We start from the raw sequence: 24,970 nt of genomic DNA on the forward strand, positions 1-24,970 counted from the left end.
CTTTGTGACCACCTAGAGGGGTGGGATAGGGAGGGTGGGAGGGAGACAGAAGAGGGAGGAGATATGGGGATGCATGTATATGTATAGCTGATTCATTTTGTTATACAGCAGAAACTAACACACCATTGTAAAACAATTATACTGCAATTAAGATGTTAAAAAATTTGTGTTCTAATTAATACTAAGGATGTGCATCATCTCATATTTATTGGCTACTTGTATTTCCTCTTCTTTGGAGTCACCTTTTCATATTCTTTCCCCCTTTTTCTATAAAGTTGTTTCTTTTTTTCTTACTGATTTTTAGGAGCTATTTATATATTCTGAATATTAACCTTTTACTATATGTTACAAATTTTTTTCCTGTTTATACTTGCAACATATAATAAAGAAAAGGTTAATATTATCAGTACTATGAGACTTTAATTTTTTTTTTTTGTCTTTTTTGCGGTATGCGGGCCTCTCACTGTTGTGGCCTCTCCCGTTGCGGAGTACAGGCTCCGGACACGCAGGCTCAGCGGCCATGGCTCACGGGCCCAGCTGCTCCGCAGCATGTGGGATCTTCCTGGACTGGGGCACGAACCCGTGTCCCCTGCATCGGCAGGCAAACTCTCAACCACTGCGCCACCAGGGAAGCCCGAGACTTTAATTTTTTAAATTATTTTTTACTGTATTGAAGTTTTAGAAATTCATTTTTGTCAATTTATTGAGCTTTTTGTTTATGTCTGATTAGTTTAATGTCACACTTAGGAAGGCATTGAAAATCTTAAAATTGTGAAAATATTCTGTATTTCCACATTCTTAATCTAAATTCCTTGTTAAACTTTACTTGTACTGGTAGAGTTCCTTGGCTCATCTGTATGGTGCCTGTGCCATTAAAATGCTTTCTGCATGATTTTCCTTCAGACACATTCAGGAGGTGGTAAATCTTCAAACCCAGCAGAATAAGGAGCTACAGGAGCTCTATGAACGCCTTCGGGCAATTAAAGATGGCAAAGTCCAATCATCAGAAATTCCTCTACCACCTGCATCACCACGTAGACCAAGATCTTTCAAAAGCAAACTTCGAAGCCGTCCCCAGTCCTTGACACATGTGGACAGTGGCACAGTTGCAACAGGTAAATCAATCTTAAAAGTGATTAAAAAAAACTGGTCAAAGATCAGCAAAATTAGAAAAATAACAATAATTAACTTATTTTTTATTAAGCTAAGGTGATTTAAAGAAGTATACATTATTCTGAGGTTCTTTTCCACTTTGTTGGTGCTGAATGTTCTTTTATGAAATAATGATGAGGATAGGTGATAGATTTTGGAGAGCAGATGAGTGTTATGTTTTCATTTGGAAAACAAATACCTGGAAACCTGGAAACCCAGTTTAAATCCCCAAAACTGCTGGTCTAGCATTTGGAGTTTGTTGAGGAGTTTATTGCTTAACAAAGATAATCTTAAAAGTAAAGTTATGTTCTATCTGATGTAAGAGATCTTCATTTATTACGAGACTATTAGAAAAACTGTACATCTTTGAATTTGTAAAAAGAGAGGATCAGTCTCAACTTAATAAAGAAGTTGTTAATCAGGTCAGACTTACTTGGTTACTTGTGCATAGTCAAGGTGGGGTTGAGGGTGAACTGTAAGGGTATATGTGAGATCTCAACAGAATTTGTGATAGGCAGAAAAATGGTCCCCCCCTCAAAGACATCCATGTGCAAATCCTTGCAACCTGTGACTATGTTCAATTATATGGCAAAAGGTAATTGAGGTTGTAGATGGAATTTAAGATGCTAATCAACATTTTAAGATAGGGAGATATCCTGGATTATCTGAGTGGGCCCAGTGTAATCACAAGGGTCCTGTAAAGTAGAAGAGAGAGGCAGAAGAAAAGATATGAGGAAGGAAGCAGTGTCAGAGAGATGCAGCACTGCTGGCTTTGAAGATGGAGGAGAAGGGCCACAAACCAAGGAATGCAGGCAACCCATAGAAGCTGGAAAAGACTGGGGAAGTTTGAAAAAACAAGGTTTATTATTCACAGGTCCTGGGGAGTACACATTGTGTGGGCCACATAGCAAGAGGTTTGGTCAGGAGATGGGAAACAGGAGTACATACTAGAGAGCAACAGCGCACACTAGCAGATCTGGGGTTCTTACTTTATTCTGGTTGAGGGTGGGGTACCTAGGGTTTCACAAGTTCACTGTTTATTGAGAGTGAGAGTGGGAATTAAAGCACAGGGAGAGAAAAGCAGGGTCACTCAAATGATCAGTTATCTAGGTCAACCAGGGCTTTCTAAAAGGGAAACTTCATGGGTGGGGTGGCCTGGCTCTTTATATAGTTGTATAGCTGGCAATGGGTTTATTTGAGATGGATTTCTTTGAAATGTATATACCTCAGCAATCAAAAGCTTAATGTCAGGCACTTTCTTATTAGAATCAAAAAAGCTAATTGTCAGGCACTTACACCACACTGCTTCTTTCTAGTCAACCATGGGATCTCATGGTAAAAACATGCCTTTTGAGATTGGTTTTTTGACTCATAACATTGTCTTTGGGATTATTTAAGTTATTTTGTGTTATAATAGCTTATTCCTTTTAGTTGTTGAGTAATATTCCATGCTATGGATGTACCACAGCTTGTGTTTTTTTTCTTTTTCAACATCTTTATTGGATTATAATTGCTTTACAATGGTGTGTTAGTTTCTGCTTTATAAAAAAAGTGAATCAGTTATACATATACATATGTCCCCATATCTCTTCCCTCTTGCATCTCCCTCCCTCCCACCATCCCTATCCCATCCTTCTAGGTGGTCACAAAGCACTGAGCTGATCTCCCTCTGCTATGCGGCTACTTCCCACTAGCTATCTATTTTACAATTGGTAGTGTATATATGTCCATGCCACTCTCTCACTTTGTCCCAGCTTACCCTTCCTCCTCCCCGTATCCTCAAGTACATTCTCTAGTAGGTCGGCATCTTTATTCCTGTCTTCCCCCTAGGCTCTTCTGATCATTTTTTTCTTTCTTCTTTTTTTTTTTAGATTCCATATATATGTATTAGCATATGGTATTTGTTTTTCTCTTTCTTACTTACTTCACTCTGTATAACAGTCTCTAGGTCCATCCACCTCACTATAAATAACTCAGTTTCGTTCCTTTTTATGGCTGAGTAATAGTCCATTGTACATATGTGCCACATCTTCTTTATCCATTCATAAGGTTTGTCATACATGGCCTTTGTTATGTTGAGGTAGGTTCCCTCTATGCCTACTTTCTGGAGGGCTTGTATCATAAATTGGTGTCGAATTTTGTCAAAAGCTTTTTCTCCATCTATTAAGATGATCATATGGTTTTTCTCCTTCAGTTTGTTAAAATGGTGTATCACATTGATTGATTTGCATATATTGAAGAATACTTGCATTCCAGGGATAAACCCCACTTGATCACGGTATATAATCCTTTTAATGTGCTGCTGGAATCTGTTTGCTAGTATTTTGTTCAGGAGTTTTGCATCTATGTTCATCAGTGATATTGGCCTGTAGTTTTCTTTCTTTGTGACATCTCTGTCTGATTTTGGTATCAGGGTGATGGTGGCCTCCTACAATGAGTTTGGGAATCTTCCTACCTCTTCTATATTTTGGAAGAATTTGAGAAAGATAGGTGTTTGCTCTTCTCTAAATATTTGATAGAATTCTCCAGTGAAGACATCTAGTCCTCCTGGGCTTTTGTTTCTTGGAAGATCTTTTAATCTCAGTTTCAGTGCTTTTGATTTGTCTGTTTATATTTTCTGTTTCTTTCTGGTTCAGTCTTGGATGATTTTGCTTTTCTAGGAATTTGTCCATTTCTTCCAGGTTGTCCATTTATTGGCATATAGGTGCTTGTAGTAATCTCTCATGATTCTTTGTATGTCTGCAGTGTCAGTTGTTACATCTCCTTTTTAATTTGTAGTTCTATTGATTTGAGTCTTCTCCCTTTTTTTCTTGATGAGTCTGGCTAATGGTTTATCAGTTTTGTTTATCTTCTCAAAGAACCAGCTTTTAGTTTTATTGATCTTTGCTATTGTTTCCTTCATTTCTTTTCCATTTATTTCTGATCTGATCTTTATGATTTCTTTCCTTCTGCTAACTTTGGGGTTTTTTTCTTCTCCTTTCTCTAATTGCTTTAGGTATAAGGTTAAGTTGTTTATTTGAGATGTTTCTTGAGGTAAGATTGTATTGCTATAAACTTCCGTCTTAGAGCTGCTTTTGCTGCATCACATAGGTTTTAGGTCGTTGTGTTTTCATTGTCATTTGTTTCTAGGTATTTTTGATTTCCTCTTTGATTTCTTCAGTGATCTCTTGGTTATTTAGTAGTGTATTGTTTAGCCTCCATTTGTTTGTATTTTTTATAGATTTTTCCTGTAACTGTTATCTAGTCTCATAGTGTTGTGGTCGGAAATATTACTTGATACGATTTCAGTCTTCTTAAATTTACCAAAGCTTGATTTGTGACCCAAGGTATGATCTATCCTGGAGAATGTTCCATAAGCACTTGAGAAGAAAGTGTATTCTGTTGTTTTTCGATGGAGTGTCCTATAAATATCAATTAAGTCCATCTCGTTTAATGTATCATTTAAAGCTTGTGTTTCCTTATTTATTTTCATTTTGGATGATCTGTCCATTGGTGACAGTGGAGTGTTAAAGTCCCCTGTTGTGATTGTGTTACTGCTGATTTCCCCTTTTATGGCTGTTAGCATTTGCCTTATGTATTGAAGTGCTCCTATGTTGGGTGCATAAATATGTACAAATGTTGTATCTTCTTCTTGGATTGATGCTTTGATCATTATGTAGTGTCATTCTGTGTCTCTTGTCTATTTTGTCTGATATGAGAATTGCTACTTGAGCTTTCTTTTGATTTCCATTTGCATGGAATATCTTTTTCCATCCCCTCACTTTCAGTCTGTATGTGTCCCTAGGTCTGAAGTGGGTCTCTTGTAGGCAGCATATATACGGGTCTTGTTTTTGTATCCATTCAGGCGGTCTGTGTCTTTCGGTTGGAGCATTTAATCCATTTACATTTAAGGCAGTTATCGATATGTATGTTCCTATTACCATTTTCTTAAATGTTTGGGGTTTGTTATTGTAGGTCTTTTCCTTCTCTTGTGTTTCCTGCCTAGAGACGTTCATTTAGCATTTGTTGTAAAACTGGTTTGCTGGTGGTGAATTCTCTTAGATTTTGCTTGTCTGTAGAGGTTTTAATTTCTCCTTCGAATATGAATGAGATCCTTGCTGGGTAGAGTAATCTTGGTTGTAGGTTTTTCCCCTTCATCACTTTAAATATGTCCTGCCACTCTCTTGTGGCTTGCAGAGTTTCTGCTGAAAGATCAGCTGTTAACATTATGGCGATACCCTTGTGTGTTATTTGTTGTTTTTCCCTTGCTGCTTTTAGTATTTTTTCCATTTAATATTTTTACCTTGGTCCTTCATCTGCTGTGTGTTTCTCTGTCTTCTCATTTTGCTTAACTTACCATGTTTGGGGTCTCCTTTTCACAGGCTGCAGGTTCATAGTGTCTGTTGTTTTTGGTGTCTGCCCCCAGTGGCTAAGGTTGGTTCAGTGGGTTTTGTAGGCTTCCTGGTGAGGGGACTGGTGCCTGCGTTCTGGTGGATGAGGCTGGATCTTGTCTTTCTGGTGGGCAGGATCGTGTCTCGTGGTGTGTTTTGGGGTGTCTATGACCTTATTATGATTTTAGGCAGCCTCTCTGCTAATGGGTGGGCTTGTTTTCCTGTTTTGCTAGTTTTTTGGCATAGGGTGTCCAGCACTGTAACTTGCTGGTCATTGAGTGGAGCTGGGTCTTAACGTTGAGATGTAGATCTCTGGGAGAGCTTTCGCCATTTGATATTATGTGGAGCCGGGAGGTCTTTGGTGGACCAATGTCCTGAACTCCGCTCTCCCATCTCAGAGCCACTGGCCTGACACCCGGCTGGAGCACCAAGACCCTGTCAGCCACACGGCTCAGAGGAAAAGGGAGGACAAAAAAGGAAGAAAGAAAAATCTAATAAAATAAAATAAAGGTATTAAAAGAAAAAATATATATTATTAAAATTTAAAAAATTTTAAATTCATAAAAAAAGGAAAGAAAGAAAGAAAGAAGGAAAGAGCAACCAAACCATTAAAGAAATCCACCAATGATAACAAGCGCTAAAAACTATGCTAAGAAAAAAAAAGACAGACAGAACCCTAGGACAAATGGTAAAAGCAAAGCTATACAGACAAAATCAAAGAAGTATATACATACACACTCACAAAAAGAGAAAAAGGAAAACAGTATATATTTCTATATATTACAAAATTAAAAAGGAAGAGAGCAACCAAATCAGTAAACAAATCTACCAATGGTAATAAACTCTAAATATTAAACTAAGATAAACGTAAAACCAGAAACAAATTACATGCAGAAAGGAAACCCGAAGTCTACAGTTGCTTCCAAAGTCCCCCGCCTCAGTTTTGGGATGATTTGTTGTCCATTCAGGTATTCCAGAGATGCAGGGTACATCGAGTTGATTTTGGATATTTGATCTGCTGGCTCCATGCGGGCTAGCTGTGGCGCACCAGTCCCCTTCAGGCTGTTCACGCAGCCAACTCCAGTTCTCTCCCTGGGATCTGACCTCCAAATCCGGAGTCTCAGCTCCCAGCCCCCACCCCCAGCCCCGCCCTGGTGGGTGAGCAGAGAAGCCTGTCAGGCTGGTGAGTGCTGGTCGGCACTGATCCTCTGTGCGAGAATCTCTCTGCTTTGCCCTCTGTACCCCTGTTGCTCTTCTCTCCTCCGTGGCTCCGAAGCTTCCCCCCCGCCCCCCCCCATCTCCACCAGTGAAGGGGCTTCCTAGTGTGTGGAAACTTTTCCTCCTTCACAGCTCCCTCCCAGTGCTGCAGGCCCTTTCCCTACTCTTTTGTCTCTGTTTTCTCTTTTTTCTTTGGCCCTACCCAGGTACGTGGGGACTTTCTTGCCTTTTGGGAAGTCTGAGGTCTTCTGCCAGCGTTCAGTAGGTGTTCTGTAGGAGGTGTTCCACATGTAGATGTATTTCTGATGTATTTGTGGGGAGGAAGGTGATCTCTACATCTTACTCCTCTGCCATCTTGAAGGTCTCTCTGTTTATTTGTTTAGTGATTTTCCTTTACTAATTCTGTATTCCCTGAGTTCTTTGCTAGCCATTGAGTTCTTTGCTAGGTAAAAAATTTCTAAAAAAATTTTTAAAGCCTGGTATGCTAGGGTTCACACCTGGGCCAGTACAGTTAGTGGTGAACCAATAATTGGTCAGAATATTTTATTAAATGCCTTGTCTGGTTGTCGTCGTCAAGAAAATCTCTGTGAGAAGGCACACCTTCAGGCTTCAGTTTGCAAGATATCCTTTGAATTTACTTCCTGCTTGCCCAGGAACTCAAATCCAGCCAGAATTGAATGACTAGTCCATTCTCCTTTTTCAGGTCTTTCCTGGTATGGCAGAGATTTATATTCCCAGGAATATGTCAGAGGTTTTCAAATTTTCCTATAGTCATTTAGTTGTCCTAACATTGTTTTTAAATTCTAGACCAGGATCTTATTTGCCCAAACTGAAATCATAGCCTTAAGCATCTGATTTGTTGCCAGCACTTTCCTATTGTTTCAGTAATACTCTGGAAGTAGCCCCCTACCTCTTCCCGCCCCTCATACTCATGCCTGGCTGGGCTGAGCTGAACTCTGAGTGAAATCAAATACCCACCACACTAATAATACAGGTTTTCCCAGGTTGTTTCGAGTTCAGACAAAATATTGACTGTGCTCTGGGGATAGTGCTTTTATTTTTTATTATTTTTTTTTTTTAAACATCTTTATTGGGGTATAACTGTTTTACAATGGTGTGTTAGTTTCTGCTTTATAACAAAGTGAATCAGCTATACATATACATATGTTCCCATATGTCTTCCCTCTTGCGTCTCCCTCCCTCCCACTCTCCCCATCCCACCCCTCCAGGCTGTCACAGAGCACCGAGCTAATAGGGGATAGTGCTTTTAAGGGAGCTCAAAAAGAGGTCTGTTTTCTCCATTGTCTGCAGTGTTCCTGGCTTTTGGCTACCACAACACTGAGCTGGGGCGAAAGGGGTATGGGAATTATGACAAGTTAAAAATGTCACAGACCTCAGTAGTTTGTCCTGGGTTAATGATTTTTATTTTGTTCTTTGTCTTTGGATAATTGTTAGAGTTCTGAAATGGTTGGTTTTAGTTGTTTTGCCCACATTTTCATTGTCTTAAGAGCAAATTCACCTAGGTCCTTTCGCTGCATTTTTTGAAGGCATTCTCCTCCCTCTTATTCTATTTTCTGAAACAGTTTGTGTTGAATTAGTATCATTTCTTCTTTAAATGTCTAGAAGAATTTTCCAGGGAAACCATGTGGGCTCAGAGATTTATTTTTTTAGAGGTTTTTAACTGCAAATTCAAATTCTTGAATAGTAGTTATAGGATTATGCAGGTTATAAATTTCCTGTTGGCTGAGTTTTGGTAGCTTGTGGATTTTGAGAACTTGGTCCATTTCATCTACGTTGCTGAATCTTTGTGTTTAGAGTTGTTCATTATTATTTTCTTAATATCTTGTATATCTGTAGTATTATCATCTCTTTAATTCCTGATATCTGTAATTTGCATCGTTGTTTTTCTTTGTCAGTCTTGTAGATGTTCATCAATTTTATTGATCTTTTCAAAGATCCATTTGTACTTTTATTGATTTTCTCTGTTGTTTTCCAATTTTAAATTTCATCGATTTCTGCTATTATCTTTATTATTTCCTTCCTTCTACATGCCTTGTTTTTATTTTGCTGTTTTTCTGGTGTCTTAAAATAGAAGCTTAGATTTTTGATGGGAGACCTTTCTTTTTGTAATACAAGCATGTAATGCTATAAATTTTCCTTATGAGCCCTACTTTGGCTGCATCTACTAAGATTTTTAAAAATTAAGCTTTATTTTGGGGGGATATTTTTAGATTTACACAAAAATTATTAAGATAGTACAGAAAGTTTCCATATCTCTCATGCCCAGTTTCTCCAATTATTAACATCTTATACATTAGTATGGTACATTTATCACAGCTAATAAACCAATCTAGATACATGATTGTTAATCAAAATCCACATTTTACTCTGATTTCCTTAGTTTTTACTTTATATCCTTTTTCTGTCCCAGGATCACATCCAGGACATCACATTATATTTAGCAGTCATGTCTCCTAGGCTCCTTTTGGCTTCAACAGTTTCTCAGAATTTCCTTGTTTTTGATGACCCTGACAGTTTTGAGGAGTACTGGTCAGTTATTTTGAAGAATTTTGTTTTTGAACAAATCTTTACTTACTGGTGTTGGGCGGGAAGAAATTTTCCTCTGTCATTCTAGGTTCCTCTGGCTGGTCTAAGAATTAAATTAACATGAAACAAATTAATAGGAGAAAATCAAACACAAGTTTAATAACATGTATACATGGGAGACATTCACAGAAAGATAGACAAGATGAAAAGGCAGAGGGCTATGTACCAGATGAAGAAACAAGATAAAACCCCAGAAAAACAACTAAATGAAGTGATGATAGGCAACCTTCCAGAAAAGGAATTCAGAATAATGATAGTGAAGATGATCCAGGACCTTGGAAAAAGAATGGAGGCAAAGATTGAGAGGATGCAAGAACTGTTTAACAGGGCTTCCCTGGTGGCGCAGTGGTTGAGAGTCCACCTGCCGATGCAGGGGACACAGGATCGTGTGCCGGTCCGGGAAGATCCCACATGCTGTGGAGCGGCTGGGCCTGTGAGCCATGGCCGCTGAGCCTGCGTGTCCAGAGCCTGTGCTCTGCAACGGGAGAGGCCACAACAGTGAGAGGCCCGCGTACCACAAAAAAAAAATAAAATAAAATAAGGAAATGTTTAGTAAAGACCTAGAAGAACTAGAGAACAAACAAACAGAGATGAACAATACAATAACTGAAATGAAAACTACACTAGAAGGAATCAATAGCAGAATAACTGAGGCAGAAGAACGGATAAGTGACCTGGAAGACAGAATGGTGGAATTCACTGCTGCGGAACAGACTGAAGAAAAAAGAATGAAAAGAAATGAAGACAGCCTAAGAGATCTCTGGGACAACATTAAACACAACAACATTCGCATTATAGGGGTCCCAGAAGGAGAAGAGAGAGACAAAGGACCAGAGAAAATATTTGAAGAGATTATAGTTGAAACCTTCCCTAACATGGGAAAGGAAATAGGCACCCAAGTCCAGGAAGCGCAGGGAGTCCCATACAGGATAAACCCAAGGAGAAACACGCCGAGACACATAGTAATCAAATTGGCAAAAATTAAAGACAAAGAAAAATTATTGAAATCAGCAAGGGAAAAATGACAAATAACATACAGGGAACTCCCATAAGGTTAACAGCTGATTTCTCAGCAGAAACTCTACAAGCCAGAAGGGAGTGGCATGATATACTTAAAGTGATGAAAGGGAAGAACCTACAACCAAGAATACTCTACCCAGCAAGGATCTCATTCAGATTTGGTGGAGAAATCAAAAGCTTTACAGAGAAGCCAAACCTAACAGAATTCAGCACCACCAAACCAGCTGTACAACAAATGCTAAAGGAACTTCCCTAAGTGGGAAACACAAGAGAAGAAAAGGACCTACAAAAACAAACCCAAAACAATAAGAAAATGGTCATAGGAACTTACATATCAATAATTACCTTAAACGTGACTGGATTAAATGCTACAACCAAAAGACATAGGCTTGCTGGATGGATACAGAAACAAGACCCATATATATGCTGCTTACAAGAGAGCCACTTCAGACCTAGGCACACATACAGACTGAAAGTGAGGGGATGGAAAAAGATATTCCATGGAAATGGAAATCTAAAGAAAGCTGGAGTAGCAATACTCCTATCAGATAAAATAGACTTAAAAATAAAGAATGTTACAAGAGACAAGGAAGGACACTATATAATGATCAGGGGATCAATCCAAGAAGAAGATATAACAATTATAAATATATATGCACCAAAATAAAGAATGTTACAAGAGACAAGGAAGGACACTACCTAATGATGAAGGGATCAATCCAAGAAGAAGATATAGCAATTATAAATATATATGCACCCAACATAGGAGCACCTCAATACATAAGGCAACTGCTAACAGCTATAAAAGAGGAAATCGACAGTAACACAATAGTGGGTGACTTTAACACCTCACTTACACCAATGGACAGATCTTCCAAAGTGAAAAGAAATAAGGAAACACAAGCTTTAAATGACACAATAGACCAGATTTAATTGATATTTCTAGGACATTCCATCCAAAAACAGCAGATTACACTTTCTTCTCAAGTGCTCATGGAAGAGTCCCCAGGATAGACCACATCTTGGGTCACAAATCAAGCCTCAGTAAATTGAAGAAAATTGAAATCATATCAAGCATCTTTTATGACCACAGCGCTATGAGATTAGAAATGAATTACTGGGAAAAACATGTAAAAAACACAAACTCATGGAGGCTAAACAATACGGTACTAAATAACCAAGAAATCACTGAGGAAATCAAAGAGGAAATCAAAAAATACCTAGAGACAAATGACAACAAAAACACGATGATCCAAAACCTATGGGATGCGGCAAAAGCAGTTCTAAGAGGGACGTTTATACCTATAGAAGCCTACCTCAAGAAACAGGAAAAATCTCGAATAAACAATCTAACCTTACACCTAAAGGAACTAGAGAAAGAGGAACAAACAAAACCCAAAGGAAAGAAATCATAAAGATCAGAGCAGAAATAAATGAAATAGAAACAAAGAAAACAATAGCAAAGATCAATAAAACTAAAAGCTGGTTCTTTGAGAAGACAAACAAAATTGATAAACCAGTAGCCAGACTCATCTGGAAAAAGAGGGAGAGGACTCAAATCAATAAAATTAGAAATGAAAAAGGAGAAGTTACAACAGACACCGCAGAAATACAAAGCATCCTAAGAGACTACTACAAGCAACTGTATGCCAATAAAATGGACAACCTGGAAGAAATGGACAAACTCTTAGAAAGGTATAACCTTCCAAGGCTGAACCAGGAAGAAATAGAAGATATGAGCAGAACAATCATAAGTAGTGGAATTCAAACTGTGATTAAAAATCTTCCAACAGGACTTCCCTGGTGGTGCAGTGGTTGGGGGTCCGCCTGCCAATGCAGGGGCCACGGGTTCGTGCCCCAGTCCAGGACGATCCCACATGCCACAGAGCGGCTGGGCCCGGGAGCCATGGCCACTGAGCCTGCGTGTCGGGAACCTGTGCTCTGCAACGGGAGAAGCCACAACAGTGAGAGGCCCGCATACAGCAAAAAAAAAAAAAAAAATCTTCCAACAAACAAAAGTCCAGGACCAGATGACTACACAGGTAAATTCTGTCAAACATTTAGAGAAGAGCTAACAACCATCCTTCTCAAACTCTTCCAAAACATTGCAGAGGAAGGAACACTCCCAAACTCATTCTATGAGGCCACCATTACCCTGATACCAAAACCAGACCAATATACTAGAAAAAAAACGAAATTACAGACCAATATCACTGATGAATATAGATGCAAAAATCCTCAACAATATACTAGCAAACAGAATCCAACAACACGTTAAAAGGATCATACACCATGATCAAGTGGGAGTTATACCAGGGATGCAAGGATTCTTCAATATACGCAAATCAATCAATGTGATACACCATATTAACAAACTGAAGAATAAAAACCATATGATCGGGCTTCCCTGGTGGCGCAGTGGTTCAGAGTCCCCCTGCCGATGCAGGGGACACGGGTTTGTGCCCTGGTCCAGGAAGATCCCACATGCCGTGGAGTGCCTAGGCCTGTGAGCCATAGCCGCTGAGCATGCATGTCCGGAGCCTGTGCTCTGCAACAGGAGAGGCCACAACAGTGAGAGGTCCGCGTATCACACACACACAAAAAAAACCCATATGGTCATCTCAATAGATGCAGAAATAACTTTTGACAAAATTCAATACCCATTTATGATAAAAACTCTCCAGAAAGTGGGCATAGAGGGAACCTACCTCAACATAATAAAGGCCATATACGACAAACCCACAGCAAACATCATTCTCAATGGTGAAAAACTGAAAGCATTTCCTCTAAGATCAGGAACAAGACAAGGATGTCCACTCTCACCACTATTATTCAACATAGTTTTGGAAGTCCTAGCCACAGCAATCAGAGAAGAAAAAGAAATAAAAGGAATACAAATTGGAAAAGAAGTAAAGCTGTCACTGTTTGCAGATGACATGATACTATACATAGAGAATCCTAAAGATGCCACCAGAAACTACTAGAGCTAATCATTGAATTTGGTAAAGTTACAGGATAAAATATTAATGCACAGAAATCTCTTGCATTCCTATACCCTAATGATGAAAAATCTGAAAGAGAAATTAAGGAAACACTCCCATTTTCCACTGCAACAAAAAGAATAAAATACCTAGGAATAAACCCACCTAGGGAGACAAAAGATTTGTATGCAGAAAACTATAAGACACTGATGAAAGAAATTAAAGATGATACCAACAGATGGAGAGGTATACCATGTTCTTGGATTGGAAGAATCAATACTGTGAAAATGACTAAACTCTCCAAAGCAATCTACAGATTCAATGCAATCCCTGTCAAGTTGCCAGTGTAATTTTTTACAGAACTAGAACAAAAAATCTTAAAATTTGTATGGAGACACAAAAGACCCCAAATAGCCAAATCAGTCTTGAGGGAAAAAAATGGAGCGGGAGGAATTAGACTCCCTGACTTCAGACTATACTACAAAGCTACAGTAATGAAGACAATATGGTACTGGCACAAAAACAGAAACATAGATCAATGGAACCAGATAGAAAGCCCAGAGATAAACCCAGGCACCTATGGTCAACTAACCTATGACAAAGGAGGCAAGGATATACAATGGAGAAAAGACAGTCTCTTCAATAAGTGGTGTTGGGAAAACTGGACAGCTACGTGTAAAAGAATGAAATTAGAACACTCCCTAACACCATACACAAAAACAAACTCAAAATGGATTTGAGACCTAAATGTAAGACCGGATATTATAAAACTCTTAGAGGAAAACATTGGAGGAACACTCTTTGATATAAATCACAGCAAGATCTTTTTTTATCCACCTCCTAGAGTAATGGAAATAAAAACAAAAATAAATAAATGGGACCTAATGAAACTTAAAAGCTTTTGCACAGCAAAGGAAACCATAAAGAAGACGAAAAGACAACCCTCAGAATGGGAGAAAATATGTGCAAACAAATCAATGGACAAAGGATTAATATCCAAAATATATAAAGAGCTCATGTGGCTCAATATTGAAAAAACAAACAACCCAATCCAAAAATGGACACAAGACTTAAATAGACATTTCTCCAAAGAAGACATACAGAAGGCCAAGAAGCACATGAAAAGCTGCTCAACATCACTAATTATTAGAGAAATACAAATCAAAACTACAATGAGGTATCACCTCACACGAGTTAGAATAGGCACCATCGCAAAATCTACACACACCAAATGCTGGAGAGGGTTTGGAGAATAGGGAACCCTCTTGCACTGTTGGTGGGAATGTAAATGCATACAGCCACTATGGAGAACAGTATGGAGTTTCCTTAAAATACTAAAAATAGAATTACCATATGATCTAGAAATCCCACTACTAGGCATATACCCAGAGAAAACCATAATTCAAAAAGACACATGCACCCCAATGTTCATTGCAGCACTATTTACAATAGCCAAGTCATGGAAGCAACCTAAATGCCCAGTGACAGACGAATGGGTAAAGAAGTTGTGGGACCTATATACAATGGAATATTACTCAGCCATAAAAAGGAACGAAATTGGGTCATTTGTTCAGATGTGGATGGATCTAGAGTGAAGTAAGTCAGAAGGAGAAAAACAAATAGCGTATATTAAATCCTGTATGTGGAACCTAGAAAAATGGTACAGATGAACCGATTTGCAGGGCAGAAGTTGAGACACAGATGTAGAGAACAAATGTATGGACATAAAGGGGGGAAAGCCGCAGGGGTGTAGGAATGGTGGTGTGCTGAATTGGGCGATTGGGATTGACATGTATACACTGATGTGTATAAAATTGATGACTAATAAGAACCTGCTGTATAAAAAAAATAAATAAAATTAAATTTAAAAAAATATGTATACATGGGAGAGACCCAGGAAAACTGAGTAACTCACCAAAATGACTGAAGCCCTCACCTTAAATACCATCTTTAGCTAACAACAAAAGAAGATGTTGGGGGACTTCAAAGGGGAGGAAGGCAATTCACATGAAGATGGAAAAGCAAATATTTGCTGGGCCATGCAGAGACAGTGGGACACAGAGTGGACTCTGATCTTTAGCTCTGCCTACAGTTTAGCCTACCACACCTAGCCCTGTTCTTTGTATATATCTCTGGTGATAGCTCTATAATTGAAACAGGTCCTCTATCTAAATTATTTTAGGCAGTGAGAGGGAAGTCAAAGTTTCTTCCCAAGTCATTTGGGCCTTGATTATTTTTAGCTTGAAATAATCCACAAGCCAAAGATAAATTTTGGGGTGGCAAGTTTTGCTTCCCTACACGGGCAGTGGAACATTCTCCTAGCTCATCTTGTATACTTTCTGCTCCTAGAAGCCACCATTTCCACAAGGAACCATAATTCATTTTATCGGAGATTAGGTTAGAAACCAAGATCTGGGTGCTTGGTGTGCTCATTGCTACTGGGATGTCATTGCTTCTAGGCCCTTTTAGCTGACGGATAAGGAAATATATCTATGCATACTAACTGATATATATCCATGTCTATGAATATTTCTATATGTAACCATCTGTGTCTATATTAAGGTAAATATGCATTCATATTGGTATCTCCAACTCTAATCCATTACCATACGGATTATATAGCCTTCTTCCCTTGTTTATCTGTAAACTCCCAGTCCAACAGTGAGAGGCTCTCACCATCCCCTATCTATTTATTTAATTGTCCAATTCCAGTATAAGGTATAGTGGTTTCAGATTTGTTCATTTATGCCCCAGTGGGAAATACCTTTATCAACTAGAATGCAGTGCTTATGAATAGTTTCTTTTGCCTTTAATATTATAGGTGCCACTCATTTCCAAAGTTATGCAGGTCAGCACTTGTTCCTGTACTCCTTTATGTGAGATTCCTTCATACATTTGTAATATGATTAGATTCTTTTGTCACATTCTGCATTCCATCCTGAGATCCCCTGGCCTCCTAAATGATTTTCTTAAATTTCATACATTAAAGTTGACTCTTGTTTGGTTTTTTTTTTGGTACGTGGGCCTCTCACTGTTGTGGCCTCTCCCGTTGCAGAGCACAGGCTCCGGACGTGCAGGCTTAGTGGCCATGGCTTACGGGCCCAGCCGCTCCGCAGCATGTGGGATCTTCCCAGACCGGGGCACGAACCCACGTCCCCTGCATCGGCAGGCAGACTCCCAACCACTGCACCACCAGGGAAGCCGCTAAAATTGACGCTTTTTGCTGTAAAGTTCTGTACTTTTTGGCAAATGCATTCCATCCTGGGATCTTTATGACTTCCTAAATGATTTAAATTTTTTTCACACATTAAGGTTTATTCTTTGCTCTCTAGGATCCTCTGTGTTTTGATATGTTGTATTGTAGGGGTTTTTTCAGTTCCAAATATTTTCTTATTTCCCTTGAAACTTCCTCTTTGTTCCATGGTTTATTTGGTAAATTGTGTTGTTTAATTTCCAAGTGTTTCGAGATTTTTCTTATTATCTCTGTTACTAATTTGTACTTCAATTTCATTATGATCAGAAGATATATTTTCAATGGTTTTGATTACTTTCAGTTTGTTCAGGTTTGTTTTATGACCCAGGATATGGTTTATTTAGGTGAATGTTTCATGTGCACTTGAAAATAAAGTATACCCTATTGTTGTTTAGTAGAGTTTTCTATAAATGTCAGTTAGATCTAGATGTTTGAATGGTATTATTCAATTATTTTATATCCTTGCTTATTTGCTGTGCACTACTTCTATTGTTGAGTGAGAGAACAGTGTAGAAGACTCCAGCTGTAATTATGGATTTGTCTTTTTCTCTTTTCAATTCTGTCAGTTTTTGCCTCATGTATTTTGAGGGTATTTTGTTAGTTACAGACACAGCATTGTTATGTCTTCTTGGTGGATTGACTTTTATCATTATGTAATATCCCTCTTTATTCTTGGTTATTTTTGCTTGCTTTGATGTCTCCTTTGATATTAAATACGCATTCCATCTTTCTTTTGGTTACTGTTTGCATGGTGTATCTTTTTCATCCTTTTAGTTTTAACCTGCCTGTATTATATTTGAAGTGAGTTTCTTGCAGACAGCTTATGGTCACATTAAAAAAAAATCCATTCTTGCAATCTCGTTCAAATATTTTAAAACCATTTATAGTGAATGTAATGATCAATATGTTTGGATTTTGGTCTGCCATATTTTAAATCTGTTTTCTGTTTGTTTTTTATTCCTTCTCCTTTCCTACCTTCATTTGGTTTATTTGAATGTACTTTTAGTATTCCATTTTAATTTATCTATTATGTTTTTTTCTTTATTTCTTTGTACACTTTTAAGTGGTTGTTCTAGGGATTATACCTTTTCAGTCTACTTAAAATCAATCTTTTACTACTTCAAGAGGAATGTAGAAACCTTACATCCATATAGATTTCTTCCTTCTATAACTTGTCTTAAGTATTCCATCTACATATATGAAAAACTATATCACACGGTGTTATAATTTTCATTTTGCTTGAGTTTCAGAACTGAAAAGAATACATTTACCCTGATATCTACCACTTCTGTTGGTCTTCCTTCATTTCTGCTCTTTCATGTTTCCTACTCATATAATTTCCCTCTGTTTGAAGATCTTCCTTTAGTGTCTCTTTTAGAACAGATCTGCTGGTGACAAATTCTCTTAACTTTTTTTCATCTGAGAATGTCTTTTTTCACACCTTCATTCCTGAAGCATAATTTTGCTGTATACAGAATTTTGGGTTGACAACGTATTTTAGCATTTTGAAAATATTATGCCACTTCTTTCTAGCTTCCATGGTTTGTGATGAGAAATCCCTAGAAATTTGAATCATTGTTTTCCTGTATAAAATGCATTGTTTTTCTCTGGTTGCTTTCAGAATTTTTCTTCTCTTTAATTTTCAGCAATTTTTCTGTTTCAGTTTCAGCAATTACATATGTAGGCATGCGTTTCTTTGTGTTTATTTCTGTTTTGAGTTCACTGAGCTTCTTGAGTATGTGGGTTTATGTCCTTTTCCAAATTTAGCAAGTTTTCAACTAGTAGTTCTTCAGATATTTTTTTCTTATCATGCTCTTTTTTTCACTCTCCTTCTGGGACTCTGATGACACAGATTTTAGACTTTTTGCTATTGTCCTGTAGGTCCCTTAGTTTCTGTACATGTTTGTTTTTTGTCTTATTTCTCTGTTGTTTAAATTGAATTTTCTGGGGGGTGGTGGGAATGAGTGAAATAGGTGAGGGAAATTAAGAAGTACAAACTTCCAGTTAGAAAATAAATGAGTCACGGGGATGAAGTGTACAGCATGAGAAATATAGTCAAAAAAAAAATACAGGGCTTCCCTGGTGGCACAGTGGTTGAGAGTCCACCTGCCAATGCAGGGGACACAGGTTCGTGCCCCAGTCCGGGAAGATCCCACATGCTGCGGAGCGGCTGGGCCCGTGAGCCATGGCCTCTGAGCCTGCACATCCGGAGCCTGTGCTCCGCAACGGGAAAGGCCACAACAGTGAGAGGCCCGCGTACCGCAAAAAAAAAAAAAAAAACGAAAAAAACAAAAATATAGTATCTTTGTGTGGTGACGAAGGTGGTCAAAGGTACAAACTTGCAGTTATAAGATAAATAAGTACTAGGAATGTACTGTACAACATGATTAGTACAATTAACACTGCTGTATGTTATATGAAAGTTTTTAAGAGAGTAAATCTGAGTTCTTATCACAAGGGAAAAAAATTCTTTCTTTTATTTGGTATCTATATGAGATGATGGATGTTCACTAAACTTTTTGTGGTAATCGTTTCATGATGTATGTAATTCAAACCATTATGCTGTACGCCTTAAACTTATACAGTACTGTATGTCACTTATATCTCAATAAAACTGGGAAAAAATTGCATTTTCTTTTGTCATCTCCCTTCTGCTATTGAGTTCATCCAAGGAGGTTTTTTGATGGGTTTTTTTGGTTGTTGTATATTTTTTGGGTCTAAAATTTCATTTATGTTCTTCTCTATTTCTTTGTTGAGATTTTCAGTTTTGTCATTGGGTTCAGTAGTTTTTGTGATTACCTATTTGAGCATTTTAAAAATAGCTGCTTTAGAGTCTTTGTCAGATAATTCCAACATCTGTATTGTCCTTGAATTAGTATCTGTTGGTTATCTTTTCCCATATGAGTTGAAATTGTCCTGGTTCTGTGTATGCCAAGTCATACTGAATTTTATCCTGGACATTTTGAATATTCTAGGACTCTGGTGTCTTTTTAAAATCCTATGTAGAATGTTGACATTTTTGTTATAGGAGGTAATTGACCCAGTTATTTTTACCTTATGAGTTCCAACCTGCCTTCTGTGTTCTGTTGTTCTAATGTCAGTTCATTTGCTTTGCCTCTGTGGTGCTTTTTGGACCTATCCCACGTGTGGGTCTCCTAGTGGGTCTCAGTCTTGGGAAGTTGTCTGTTCTTTCAGTTTTCATGTCTTTGGTATGCTGAATAGGATTGGATTCATGTATGCACAGCTCAGTAGTAAATCCAGGAATTCAAAAATAACTTTTCTCAGTTCTTCCCTCCCTGCAGTACCTCCAGTACTTTCTGATTCCCAGTGACTCCTTTTTTTGTTCCTCAGCCAGAAATCTGGGATTTTAGTTACTCCGCTCTCTTGTGCACACCTACCACTGTGCACATGTTTAGGGCCAAGGTTTGGGAGATTAGAGACAGCAGTAAAGCAACAGTGATTGTCTTCACTCTCATGGAACCATAACTCACGCCACTGATCAGAAGGGAGGGGTCCCCTCCCTCAGAATTTGGCTTCCATGAGCTTCCAGGGACTCTCCCACCACAGGATTGCTTGGGGGTAGGGGAGAGAGTACAGAGAAAAGAAGAAAAAATAGGAATTTCTATACATTTTGAGAATGTTGGAAGTTCCCTTTCCCATTTTTCATGCCAAAAGTAGAGGATTTCGTCTGGAGATTTCTCTTTGAATACCCTAGTGCCTGCTTCTAGATTAGCCATGGATACCAGATAGGAAAAATTGGTAAACTCACTGCCATTTTAATGGTACTTTGAATTTTGGTTTTATTCCCTATTCACCTGCTACTATTAACTCTTCACAATCCTCAGATTGCTGCTCCATGTAGTCTGTCCAGCTTTTATGGAGAGACTAAATATGTTAAGCCCGTTTGCCCCGCAGTGTATAGCTGCTGATGTCTCTGCTCAGTTTTCCCCCCTAGTTTTTATTTTTAAGCTTGACTTCCTGGGATTGACCCCTATATCTGCATTGCTTAGTGTTCAGCCAGAGATTGATCAGAGGTTGCACTTTTAAACACCTCAAGCCCAAAGGGCTTCCACTTTCTGCTGCTGGATCTATGTGTGGCCTGGCCTGGGAAACTCATTTAAACTTGAGGCCATTTTCTAGCTTTCATTTTCCTCTAGGATTTCTCATGCCTCCTCCTTGCATGTTCAGGCTCTGTCAGCCAGTGATGTGTATATGGTTTGGGCCCTCGAGTTTATGCTGTGCATGTGACGATATTCCAGTCAACCTGAGATATGTGGAGAATTGATCAAGCCTGCGATGGTTGTCTCACTTCCCAGGTCTCCCTGTTAACCTCAGGTTAATGGAGACACTGCTTCTAAAGCTCCAAATCAAGTGAGTTACCTCTGGCAGCAGTAGCAAAGCTTATTGTTTTCTCAGCCTGTCCTGCTGCGGTTGAATTGCTGGGCAAAAAGAGCTGGTGCAGAGGTAACAGAAACAGCCATGGGCAAAAACGCCACAGATTACACAGTTCTTAAAAGTTGAGTAGTTTTCATGAGTAACACTTTCGATTTTGTTGTAGGACTTTGGGCAAATTCCAGATTGCTGAAATGGTTGTTTTTGAGAGTTCTGTCCAGTTTTATTACTGCTTTTGAGGGAGAGGATTTGAAAACCTCACTCTGTCATGCTAGAAGCCATAAATTATTTTTTAGCAGATAGAAGTGACAGTATCTATTAAACTTCATTAAATTAACTTATTTATTAAAATGTTTAGATTGATTCCTAAGCAGACCTAATACGAAAATATTATTTCCCTAAATGGGAACTAAATTATCTTCATTTTCTCTTTCTTTTAAGAATTCATTGAAGCCAAGTTTGCAAAGATAGGGTGTTCCACACATACCTTCTAGTGGTTTTATTACTTCATTGACTATCACAGAACCAAGTGATTTCATATTTCTAGTTCTAATAGCTCTCTTTCAAAGCTTGCTAACATTTCATATTTTCCCCATTTGGCCAAGATTGGTGGACACATTTGTTGGCCTTAGCGCAGCATTTTGTAAGCTGTCAGCAAGGAGTTAATAGGTGTTGCGTGGTCAAATAGGAAATGTTGGAGTCAATCATATAAAAACCATTTTTTCACTGTAGACTCTCTTAGATCCTTTAATGTGCTAATATGAATTGAGAATTTTCAAGAAAGGAAATAAATGTACATGTCCCAAAACAGTTTTACCAGAGAACCCACTTTTCACAGAACACATTTTAAGAAGCACTGCCTTAACATATATACAAAGATCCACGTCCATCTTTCCCTACACACAGGTATAATCTACAATTTAGGTATGTGGTTAACTTATAATATGAGCACTGTGCTAAACTATGCAGAAAAGAGTTAACATAGCAGGCACAAGACTGCTATCTATAGAAAGGCCTGTTTCCAAGGTTGGACCTTGGCTGGTGTGCAGGAACTTGGTTTCCCTTTCTTCCCTGATAAGTATAGCTCACGTTGCCTAGATTGTTGGTACAAATAATGTGATTTATGCCGAATACCTGTTTTCCTTCTTAGAGTCTGGCATTTTGGTAAATGCTAGGCAAAAGTTGCCTACATGACCAGTCACAAATAAAAACCTTGGGCACTGAGTCTCTATTGGGCTTCCCTGGCCGGAAACTTACCATTTTTTGTTGCTGAGAGAAAGGAGCATACTCAAGAATGCTCCCTCACCATAGGAAGAAAGCATAGGGAAGTCTGTGCATGAATTTCTCTAGAATCCTGTGTATTTTTCCCTTGCTGATCCTATGTGCATCCTTTTGCTGTAACAAACTTGGCTATGAGCACAACTATATGCTGAGTTCTGTAAGACCGTCTATGGAATCAGTAAATCTGTGAGTGGTCTTGGGAGCCCTGAAACATAATTGCATTACATAATCTCAATCCTCAAAACATCTCTAAAGTAGGTAGAAGTTAGTCTGTCCTTATAGGCAAGGAGACTACAGTTAGTGGGGTTAAGCAAATCTGTCTGACTCCAAAGTGTTGGCTCTTCACTGTTATACTGCATTGCCTCCCAATACCAGACATCCTGTCTTCAGTGGATTGAAAGGAGGCAATGGGAGATCGTCAAAGGTGATAGTGGTCTGAGACTGTTTCGTTCAGGAAGTAGGATTTGAGTTGGTGTTGAAAGGTAAATGGACCGGATTAAAATTGATGAAGTGGAGTGTGAAGAGTATTGTCAGTAGGTAGAATTGCATGTTATAAAGGCATGCAAATCGTAAAATGTGAGATGTATTTGGGAGAAAGAGAATGTAACAGTTGGGTGAAATGGAGAGTTTACATTAAAAGGTTTTTTCCCCCACACTTTTTTTTTTAATTTTTGGCAACTGCCACAGCTTATCTATACTATGGTTTGATGTAAGATAATATATTTAATCTAACACATTATTATGTATTTAAGCTTAATAAATGATATGATGTTCAAGGATAATAAATAAGATAATCTATGTTTGCATTTTCTGCAAAGACAATCATGACTACCAAGGAGTTTGCCACCGAAACAAGTTGAAAACCCACTATTGTTAGTACTAAGAAACTGTTAAAGTTTGCGTTTTGGGGGCTTTTTGGAGGAGAGGAATGAAATGCTGAAAACAGCATTTAACTGGTACTAATCTGGTGGCAATGTGAAGAATGTATTGGCTAGAACCAGGGAGTGAATCTGTTTAGATCATTGCCATCATGGCAGTCCATATATGAGATGATTAAGAGTTTAGAGAACTATGGAAGTGAAAACAGACAGGAGATGCTGTATAGGATGATTTGCCATGATGTGGTAATAAACTGGATATGTGTGTGTTTGTTGAGAGATCCAAAGAGTCTGAGACTGGGTGGTTTGTAAAAAATATGGTATCTTTAAAAGAAATATAAGATTTAGGCAAACTGTCGTGCTTAGACCATGATAGGCTTGACTTCAGATGTATTTAATTGAAGAATTTATTGACATTGAATTGGAGAAACAATTTGGGAGTTGGCTGTGAGGTTGGACTGAAGAGACATCAAGATTTGAGATAAGAGATGGAAACATTTGCAGTTGGGTGATCGCTGGAACTATCTGAATGTAGGAATCACCTTGGGGGAAAACAAAAAAGAACACCAAGGACTGAACTCTGATTTTACTCATTTCATCAATAAGAAATGAATATTAAAGAGCACCTTTGAAGTTATGTTACTACCTATCATAAAACACATTTGAAGAGTACTTCTTTTAATGTGCATTCATCGGGTAATTTCTGGTTTGTGAACTTTAATATGATATGAATAACTTTCAAATGAAATCAATCAATAAATGTGCCTAACGGAATAGTTAGGCACTGAATAACATTCAGTAGGGTATACAGAAGTAGACATACAGTGTTGTACACATGAAACTTATATAATGTTATAGATCAATGTTACTTCAATAAAAGAAAAATAAATACTTGTTTCGGTTTGTTATTTCTTCCTCTACTTGTTGGCAACTGTATCACTAGTGCAGCAGCCATCATTGCCCGCCAATTGAGTGCATAAGATCACTTGTTCCACCAGATTTGTACACAAGGAGAATCCTGACGTTGGGTTTTCCGTTAGTACAGAAATGTTCTTAAATGAATGACATTCAAACTTAGCTCTATTATTTTAAAGAAACTAAAGGGGAATGAGCACAAAAATACTCCTTCAGATTAGTTGGGTGGGCAGAAATGCTGGCACTAATATGTATATGTTTCTGGCTATCGTCTGCTTTTTATTTCTACCTGCTGACATTTTTCCAGGTTAAGAACACAATCTATAAAGGCTTCAGCTCCAAAGTCTTCCCCAACATTGTTGTGCTATTTGTTTGCTCACTGGAGTTGGCAGAGAATCACATGAATGTGCAGAGGGATAACAGGAAAAAATGATACTTTTATTATAGGCTGACTTGTGTGTCCTTGGGTTTTAAGTTTTTAAAAAGTAGGAATTCAAAAAAAAAAGTAGGAATTCCAACAAGATTGGTACGTCCTTTTAGTACATCATGGTTACTCAAAATTAGTAAACATTATTTTTGTAAAACACTTTTCTATATGAGAATATGTTCCACTTAATTCATTAAACTCTTCTTAAGCAATTTTCACTACTATATTTCCATTTAATTTTTATTAACAAAATTCCACACTTTGGGCTTCCCTGGTGGCGCAGTGGTTGAGAGTCCACCTGCCGATGCAGGGGACACGGGTTCGTGCCCCAGTCCGGGAAGATCCCACATGCCGTGGAGCCGCTGGGCCTGTGAGCCATGGCTGCTGAGCCTGCGCGTCTGGAGCCTGTGCTCCGCAATGGGAGAGGCCACAACAGTGAGAGGTCCGCGTATCACCAAAAAAAAACAAAAACAAAA

The 24,970-nt window shown here is 38.3% G+C and overlaps 1 protein-coding gene across 1 annotated transcript in view; it reads left to right on the top strand.

Moving 5' to 3' along the window:
- Positions 1 to 24,970, top strand: part of WNK3 (WNK lysine deficient protein kinase 3) — a 110,732-nt gene that overhangs the window by 78,597 nt on the left and 7,165 nt on the right. Inside the window, 1 exon segment of the mRNA XM_024767190.1 lies at positions 904 to 1,115. Coding sequence (XP_024622958.1) covers positions 904 to 1,115 — 212 coding nt within the window.

The sequence above is a fragment of the Neophocaena asiaeorientalis genome, unplaced genomic scaffold, assembly GCF_003031525.2.
Source record: "Neophocaena asiaeorientalis asiaeorientalis breed wild unplaced genomic scaffold, Neophocaena_asiaeorientalis_V1.1 scaffold313, whole genome shotgun sequence".
Lineage (NCBI taxonomy): Eukaryota > Metazoa > Chordata > Mammalia > Artiodactyla > Phocoenidae > Neophocaena > Neophocaena asiaeorientalis.